Source organism: Sciurus vulgaris (assembly GCF_902686455.1).
Source record: "Sciurus vulgaris genome assembly, chromosome: 3".
NCBI classification, from domain to species: Eukaryota; Metazoa; Chordata; class Mammalia; order Rodentia; family Sciuridae; genus Sciurus; species Sciurus vulgaris.
This window is the reverse complement of record NC_136463.1, coordinates 87361345-87370405: the sequence shown is the minus strand read 5'-3', so window position 1 is coordinate 87370405 and position 9061 is coordinate 87361345. Positions and strand designations below refer to the sequence as shown.

Here is a 9061-nt window from a genome sequence, read left to right as displayed (position 1 = left end):
AAATAAACAAGGGATATCTCTGGGGATGGGGGTGTCTCTTGCAAATGATACTAATCTCATTCATAAGGGAAGAGAGCCAATGGTGCTCCTTCTCCTAATATCATCACCTTGGAAGTTAGAATCTCAACAGATAAATTTGGTAGAGACACAAAAATTCAATCTGTAGTTCTCAAGGATGTTGCCACTGAAATTCAATTTAAAACCATGGATGGCAGTTTATAAGTCACATTATGAAAATGTTTTATTTATAGTCACAAAGCTTTTGATCAAAAATCATGTACCTAGTTAATCAATCATTTTATTTTCTGAACTTTGACCTAAGAAATTATTCTGGCTAGTTCCAAAAATTAAATCTACTAACAAAGGGTCAAAACTTGCTGCCAATGAAAAAGGAATTAAAGGAAGGTAAATAAGAAGGAGAGCATCTAAAAATATTTTGTACAATAGTAGCATTAAAAAAGTAAATACATAAGTCCTAAGATAATGTCTGTGAAGAGGACAGGTTTTGAAGGTTTAAGTCCATATGTGTAAGTAATGAGTAAGAGTCATTACTCTATAATTAAACCATATTCCTTCTGATCATTCTATAACTTATAATGCTTTTAAAATAAATTCAAGTTTTACTGTAAATTTTACAGATCAAGAAATAGAGTAAGTGAAAAAGTTCATACTCAAGTCCCTTGATTCCAAAATCAGTGTTCTCTGTATACTAAGTTATTTGTCTGAGGTCGAAAAACTTGAGAATATAACATGAGTGGCCCATAGTCTAATTCCCAATAGAATCCTCATTCCCCTCTGAAAACTCAAAAGCATTCTGATCTTCTGAGTTCCCATCAGAATCACCCATTAAGGTCTGCTACAACATTCTAAAGCTTTTCTATCCAAACCTTTCCAAACTCCTCCTGCATTCCAGTTCCAAAGACTTCTAGAGCACATGGTAAGTTACACAGAAACAACCCCACTCTTGGTACCAATTTCTGTTTGCCAGGTTTTGGCCACTTTGCTGTGATCAAAAAACCTAAAAAGAACCACTAAGAGGAGGAAAAGTTTATTTTGGGCTCATGGTTTCAGAGGTTCAGCCCATGCTGGGCCAACTCCATTGTTTTGGACCCAAGGTAAGGAAGAACATCACAGCAAAAGAGTGTGGTGGAGAGTGCTGCTCCATTCTTGGCAGTGAGGAAGCAGATGGGGTGGGGGTGAGGAGCTGCTAGGAAGATGAACCCTTCCAGGGCATGTCTTCTGTGACATATCTCCAGCCACAAACTACCTGCCTGCAGTTACCACCCAGTTAGCCCATTCAAACTAGGAGGGACTGATTAGGTTATGGTTCTCATAATTGAATCATCATTTCACTTCCTGTATTAATGTAGAAGTTTTTTTTGGGACACTTCATAGCTATATCATAACACCCCGATATCATCAGTTAATTTGTCTGTTCTTCATCAATGCTCTCTGGGGGTTTTATTGATCTACTAATTTGCAAATAGTCATTCCTGTAATAAGAACATAACTTGAAAAAAAAGAATATTTTTTATTTTAAAATATTGGAGACTGAGTGACATGATTTTCATGGATACTTTTTAAGATCCAAAGACATTTGTTAAGTTGGCTAAAAGCACCGGAATAATCTAAAAAATCTTAGAGTAACTGGTAACTAGTATATCTATCAAAATGAAAGAATACTGTTGTGTCATAATTATCATCCTGAAAAGGGATCAGAACCGAGTTTTGGTCTGAGTTCTGTTTCTCAGTTTCTTTTAAGACATTGAGAAAATCATTTAAACTCTCTAGGTTTCTGTATCATTTATAGTTCTCAAATTCAATGCAAGTGATTGAGAACTGGCCAAAGGATATTTATTGGAAGGACCTTGCAAGACTTGCATGTACTTGAAAGGTTGAGAACCAGGCTTGAAACTGTTAAGAATCAAGCATTCAGTTGACCTGATATAAAAGGAAATTAGGGTGCTACTAGGGAGCAATGAATGCAGAATAGTTAATCTCCTTACGTCCACCATTGCTTTCCTTTTCATTCCTATCAAGATAACCTCTAAGACACTTAACCCTGACATCCTCTTCTTCTATATTTGGAGAAGAGAGAACAAGAAGGGTGTATATGCAAATAGGGTGGTCAGAAATGCTTTGGTTAGATGTGTATCTGAAGGCCCTCTGCAGCTGAAGAAGACTGGGCCGCCACAGTAGCACAGGAGGCTGACCAATTTGGTATGCAGTGAACAGGAAGTAAAAGGAATCTTAAGCAAGAAAAGTGTTTGGGTAGACAGATTATGAGGAAAAAGTGTTGGAAGCTTCCAAATGCTTTGAATAGTTCTTGCCTTTACAAACACAGAACAGTATTGACTATGTGAAATAAACAGTAATAAAAGGTTTCCTCATGTTTTTAAAGACAACATACAACTAAACCATATATAGCCCCTAAAATTAAAAGTTATAAAATGGCAGCCCACAGTCAAATAAATCTTGAAGACAAGAATTATTTACTGTCTTAGTCTGTTTTGTGCTGCTCTAACTGAACACCAGAGACTGAGCGATTTATAAAGAACAAGTTATTTACCATTGTTCTGGAGACAGTAAAGTACAAGATCAAGGAGCTGGCATCTGGTATGGGATTTCTTGCTGTGTCATAACATGGTGGATGGCATCATATGGATGATAAAATGAAGGAAGTGGGCCAAACTCATCCTTTATAAGAATCCCACTCTTGAAATAATGGTATTAATTGGTAGTGCCCTTATGGCCTAATCATCTCTTTAAAGTTCCCATTTCCTAACACTGCTGCATGGGGATTAAATTTCTAACACATGATTTTGGGAAGACACATTTAAGCCATTGGGATTATCAAAGTGAAAATACAGATTTCAGGTTTCTTTTGGTGGGGGCAAAACCCCAAAAGTCTCAAAAGGCAACAGCCCTCTGTTGGGGTATGGCCTGTCAACATCACCATACCCTCCTTGTGGCCCACATCACTCATTACTAGCCTGGATCTGGAAGCACTCAAGTTTCTGACCCTTGGTTTAACTATTTCCAGGCAACTATCCAAGGCAAGTGTAGGCTGCTCCCAGTGATCTCTTCAAGTTCCTAACCTGTCCCTGGTACTTCTTTGGTAAATGCCTTCATTCATGATTTAGCTACCTGTAACTACAGCAAACAACCATTTTTCTACCTGTGGAAAGTCACAACCATCTGTGAGAGTCATTTTCACACATACGCTTCCCCAAATGACCCTAACTACTTGATAATGAAAGTGACAGCAAAGAATTACCATCTAGCATCTTCTAAAATGCAGGGGGAAAACCAACAATGATTTATGTGGAAAAGTTCTGTTTGACTTCTCTGAAGAAAACTTCTGAGAAAAGTCTTCTCTTTAAGATTTTTTGGTGTGATTAACTGTGGATACACTGGACACTAATCCATGACGATGGTGCCGAGACTCCTCCATATATATCTATCTCAAACTTCAACACACAATGTATGATTCGCTCTGGATTCTGCAGGATCTATTCTCAACTAAGCAGTCACAACATTTTCTTGCCTAAACTCTTCTGGTGGTTACAAGTTGCTTTTAGGATAAACTTTAAAATGCTTAGAGCATCTACAAATTCCTGCATTGTTTGATTCTTCCTCTTCTTTCAGGTTTGACTTTCCATTTCATCTTCCCTGGCTCTTTTCAACTTAACCACTTGGATCTTCTTTCAATTTGTGGAAGCCAAGCTTGTTCTCCCTCAAATTCTGGATGCCAGCTGATTCCTCTTTCTGGGGGGTTCCCTTTCTTTTCCAACCCTTCCCCTACCTCCTACCATATTTAGGCCTTAGCTTTTAAATATCACTTGGTCAGAATAGCTTTTCCTGTCTTGTACCTCCCTTCCACTCTCCAACTCCCTTCTCCCATATCTCACAGGCCTCTTCACTGTTCTCTATTGCTCTTAAGACAATTTGTTTGTTTCTTCATTAATTGGTAAACTCTGAGTACACCTATTTCACACCCCAGTGATTATTTTGGTCAGCACAATCTCAGCCCTAACAGAGTAGGTGAGCAGTAGTCTGTCAAATGAGTGAATAAAAAACCTACATTCCATCTCTCAGGTTAGCTTAACACCGTATTGTGACCTGTACTGAATAAAGTCACTCTTTCCTATAAAATGTATTTTTATTACATTCTCACATTGGTAGACTCAGGAAGGTTTATGAGAAGATAAACCCGGTGGAAAGATATTAATCTTCCATATTCCGAAAGTGAGAACTGAGGTGCTTGTTGGAAATGCAAATTCCCAGGCCCCATTTCAGACTAATTAGAAAACTCTGGGGAAGGGGCCCAGCAACATGTTTTAACAAGTCTTCCTGAGGGGTTTGATGCACACTAGTTTGAAAACCATTGCTTTCCAGTTTGTAATTAAAAAAAAAAATTTTTTTTTTCCTCACCACTTATCTCTGGTATTATCCTAATTGTAGAATCTCACTATTCCAGAGGGGGAATCTCTGTCATTATCCAGAAGCCTTGAATAAAGGTCTATTTGTGTACACTACGTGGAATTTTAGGTTTGCCTTTCCTGGGGGCACGGTCCTGCCCTACCTTCTGGGAAGTCTAGAACCTAAAGTAAAAAGGAAAAAGTGTAACTGAATAAAATCTCAGAACAAAGGCCAAGCAACCCGCAAGCCTTTGTTCATCCGTTCCCCCGACTGCTCACACACGTTCTGATATAGGTCTTTTGCACCCAGAGAAGCAACCACTGAAGTTCTAAGAATGGTTACATGCCGCTGACTACGTTCCCAATTAGGCTGTAGGGGAGAAGACATTCGTGGCTGCGGGTAGTGTTTCCATTCTTCCTCAACCTAGCACAAGAGTAACTGAAACTAACACTAAGGGTTGAGCCCCAAAGCCCCTAGCAGCCTCAGAAGGAGAACTGGAAGCTCGGACTGACTTCTCCTCCTCAACCTTCCTGGAAAACCCGAAGTGGACACTACTAACGTCTGGACGGGAGCGGTTGCTGGCGGCCGCGCCCCATTGCGCATGCTCCCTCGCCCCTCCCGGTCAGAGCCGGAAGGGGGAGCGCTTGGGGCCTGGGCCTGGCCTGGCCCGGGCGTCGGCACCGGCGGCCATCTTGGCTTTCCGGGGAAAGGCGGCGTGAGGGGAAGAAGTTGTAGGGTGGGGGCAGGAGTGAGGAGGAGGGAAGCGAGAGGGGGGGGAGGAGGCCGCGGCGGGGCAGGGCGGGGACTGCTTGCCTGCCTGGGTTGCGGAAGTGGTAGCCGCTGACCCAGCCTGCTGCTTTCTTGCTACTGCTTCAGCTTCCCAGCTCCCCCCCGGACAGAGAGGGCGGCCCCGCTGTGGATGGTCAGATAGTTCCCATCTCCTGCCGCCAGTCCCTGGCCCCAACCAGCACGGAGCAGACGGCGGCGGCAGCAGCAGGCGAGGAGGAAGATGGCGGGACGGCTGCCGGCCTGTGTGGTGGACTGTGGCACGGGGTAAGGGGGCTGACCGGCTGGGGTGGGGAAACTGAGGCGGAGGAAGGAAAATGGCGGGGGAGGGAGGAGGCTGGGAGATGAATGGTGCGGCGGCTCTGCTTGCAAGGGGTGGGGCCGGGCCAGCGCCTCCCAGGTCTCCTGGCTTCACCCTCCTGCGGCTGGAACCCGGGCGCGGGGCCGAGGACCCCCCGGGAGCGGCTTCCTCGGCTCGACCCCTCCCAGCCCTTCCCCCACCGCGGTGGGCTGCGCTGCGCGAGGAGAGGTGGGGCTGCTGCCTCCCGGCGCTCGCGTTCGCCCTGGTGGTGGTCGCCGAGCCCGGCCCACCTGGCTTTCCTTTCCCTCCGCGCCCCTTCCTGCCTGTGGGCTTGGGGGCTCAGGGGATGAGCGTGGGGACTGGCCTGACAGAGGACCGAGAAAAGAGAAGCGCTCCTTGTAGGTTTTGCAAGATTGCTGTGACAACACTGCCCAGGGTGTGGGTGGGGAAAGGGAAGAATCGGGACTCTGAAAATGGGAACCCAGAATGGGGCTTTCATTGAACCACCCACCTCCTCTTCGCGACTCCACTCCCGGTCAATTCCATCTCCCACTGCGTTTTTAACGGGTGAATCAAGTCACATTTTAATTCGAGAGAGAAAGGTGTCATGTGTTACTTCTCTTGCCTCAAAAAAGTCCCTTAGTGAGCAAGCGCGCTGCAACTTCCTTAGTTTTGTCAAAGCCGCTTCCTGCTTTCAGTCTTTTATAGCCTTATAAGGTAGTTTTTCGTTTCCAACGTGAACACATCTTGTTAGAACTTTCAAAATTAAACAGGTTGCGAAGAGGGTAATTATATGTGCTAGGTATCAATTTATCTGAACTTAAAAATTTTCTTGTGTCCCACTGGGAGGAGAGGGATAGCACCGTGTAAAAAAGTAAGTTGCACACATTCATTCAGTCACGGTGAAGGCAGAAGGAAGGTGTAGAGGAATAAAGGAATATGTTTAATTTTTCAAGTTGTTACTTCTGGTAGATTGTAGTTTCCTAAAGAATAACTTTAAAGTGGTTGTTCCTTTTATGTTAGTAGACATTTTAGAGAGAACACACTGTCTTCAGAATAGACTGTCCATATTTTTAATGTTGAATGACAGCTTTATGTTAGATCCCGAAAGTGCTCCGGGGTTTTTTAAGGATGGAGGAAATTGCCCCCGCCCCCTTTATTACTTGCTGTATTATCCTTATTAAAAGATATTTTTCCCTCACTATTCACTCTTACGTGAAATTTCTCTAATCTTCATTCTCATAACTTTATGTTAGTGTGGCAGTTTCCAGACTCCTACACTGGCAGAGGGAAGCAACTGACTTTTTGCTATTTTCTCCTGGAAAACACTAGGTTAGTTTAGCCTTGGAATTTCTTTGTATTTTTTTTTTTTTTTTGGTATACATTTTATTAAAGTTAATTTCTTTAAATACAGTATCTTCTCCCTGAACCCGGACTTTTTTTTTTTTTTCTCTTTTCCCCTTCTTAGTCTAATTGTTGAATAGTTTTATTTTAGGGTCAGTTTTAAAATTAGATTTAGCTTGAGTGAGTAGGACTTCTTACGTGTGTTGTATTAAAGTGCTAAATACTGGTACATAATTAATACTTAATGTTATAGAAATCATTGATTACCAAAAATATGTTATTATCACTAATAGATTAAGTGGTAGCATCTTAAGTTGGATGTTACTTTTGTCGTCATTTTCTCTTTTAAGAGGTTTGTTTATTTTTTAGTCCATTAGATATCTTACCTAGCATAACTGTCCTTAAATTACCTCTTTTCTGAAAGGGCAGCCTTGAATTTAAAACACATACTGAGTGACTGGGAGTGGAGAGGGGTTCAATCTGTACCTGGTATATTTCCATGTTAATTACTCAGTTAGTACCTTATTATTTTGCTGCTTTGTTCACACCTCACACAAGAAAGATTAAGTGCACAGTCATTACAATATGAATGAAACTGATTAGGAGACCCCTGCCCTCACCATTTTTTACCAACTGTCACAATCTGAAATTTACTGTTCAGAGTTTCATTTATTTTGGTTCTCAAAGGACTTGTTTTTTTTCTAAAAACCAAAAAGCTCCGGGAGTTCCGTACTTTTGGCTTTTTTTTAGCACACAGAGGGTAAATCCTGAAGATTGAGTGCAAGGTAAATGTCTACAAAGCATAATACTAAAATAGTTTTATATTCCAAAATAGTCTGGTCCATATATGCAATCTGTGTAACTGTAATTTGTGTATTCCTGTATGCTTTAGAGAATACATTCATTCCTCAGGTCTGTTTACAGTAACCTACTTAGTGTAAGTGAAAAATGAACATGTCAGATTGTTCTTTCATTTCATTATGTAATTTAGGCAAAAAGGTACCAAAAAAGTGGCCATTTATTCATATTAAATTTGGTGGTCTTAGATAAGAAAAACTATAAGAATTAGAAAACATGAAACTTGAGTCCAAAACTTTAAATTAGGAATCCTCCAGCAAAATTCAGCGTAAAAGAACACCTAGGCTCAAGTCATGAAAGATAATACTCATTTTGGAAAGTATTTAGAAAGAATACTTCCTTTATATCAATACCAGATCTTTGCACGTTTTTGGTCTGTGTTAGAAAAGCATTGCTGAATAAAATTTGGACACATAGGTCCCCACTAATAGAACTGATTGCTTAAAATCTAAATTACTGGGACTGTGAGTATAACTTAGTGGTAGAGTACTTGTTTAGCATGCGTGAGGCCCTGGGTCCAACCCCCAGCACCAAACAAAAACAAACTAAATTACAGTGATGAGAATAACAATTTTTAAAACATCAGAAAAGAAAATTTTTAAAGCTTGCAAAAATTCCTATCTGGGGTGTTTTTGTTTTGTTTTGCCTGTTGTCACTCAAGTTTTATTAGCTTTCAAGTCAAGTAAGAGAACTCTTTATATACTTGTATTAATGATTGTACCTTGGTTACAGAGCTTTGAACTTTGAATTTCCTTTTCCCTTTTTTGCATTTTCTTTTTTCCTAATAAACAGTGCACTGGCAAATTATTTCCATTGATTATAATAGCAGAGGTTAAAATAGCTTTAATATAGTCTCAGATGTATTCAGATGAAGAGTGAATTAAGGGATTTCCCTAGTTGACTTAAACTTCTTAGTAGTCGTAAAATATAAGCATAAATATTTTGTTGGAGTTGGTGGATAAAGAGCTTATTTAATTTATCCTGTGACCACATTCCATAATTTAGTACAGATAAAAATGATCTTGTTTGAGAGCACTGGAAATGAGTGTGATGGGTGCATGGGAAGTTCATGTTTCTTACATGAGTTCTATACATAGTGTTTAATAATAATGCTATTTTCTAGCCATCTTCAAAGGTAAAAACAGTCATTGTATCTTATTAATCAAAATGCATTCATTAAAATTCGTATTCCTTGATGAGTTATGTTTTTCATGCTGTTTGCTCTAACAAACTTGGTGTTAGTGAGAAGTCGTATCTTTTCTCTTTTATTTTGGTACAAGGGATTGAACTCAGGGGCATATCCCCAGCCCTATTTTGTATTTTATTTAGACAGGGTCTCACTGAGTTGTT

At 40.7% G+C, this 9061-nt stretch overlaps 1 protein-coding gene across 2 annotated transcripts in view; it reads left to right on the top strand.

Annotated features, from left to right (window-relative positions):
- Positions 1 to 5071: 5071 nt before the first annotated feature.
- Positions 5072 to 9061, top strand: part of ACTR3 (actin related protein 3) — a 66109-nt gene continuing 62119 nt past the window's right edge. Inside the window, exons 1-2 of one of the 2 annotated variants that reach the window (XM_079133612.1) lie at positions 5072 to 5158; positions 5299 to 5475. In XM_079133612.1, coding sequence (XP_078989738.1) covers positions 5432 to 5475 — 44 coding nt within the window. In that variant the 5' untranslated portion in view covers positions 5072 to 5158; positions 5299 to 5431. Of the gene's footprint in view, positions 5159 to 5202; positions 5476 to 9061 lie in introns of those variants that run through there. The other variant, XM_079133611.1, reaches the window with a different exon arrangement.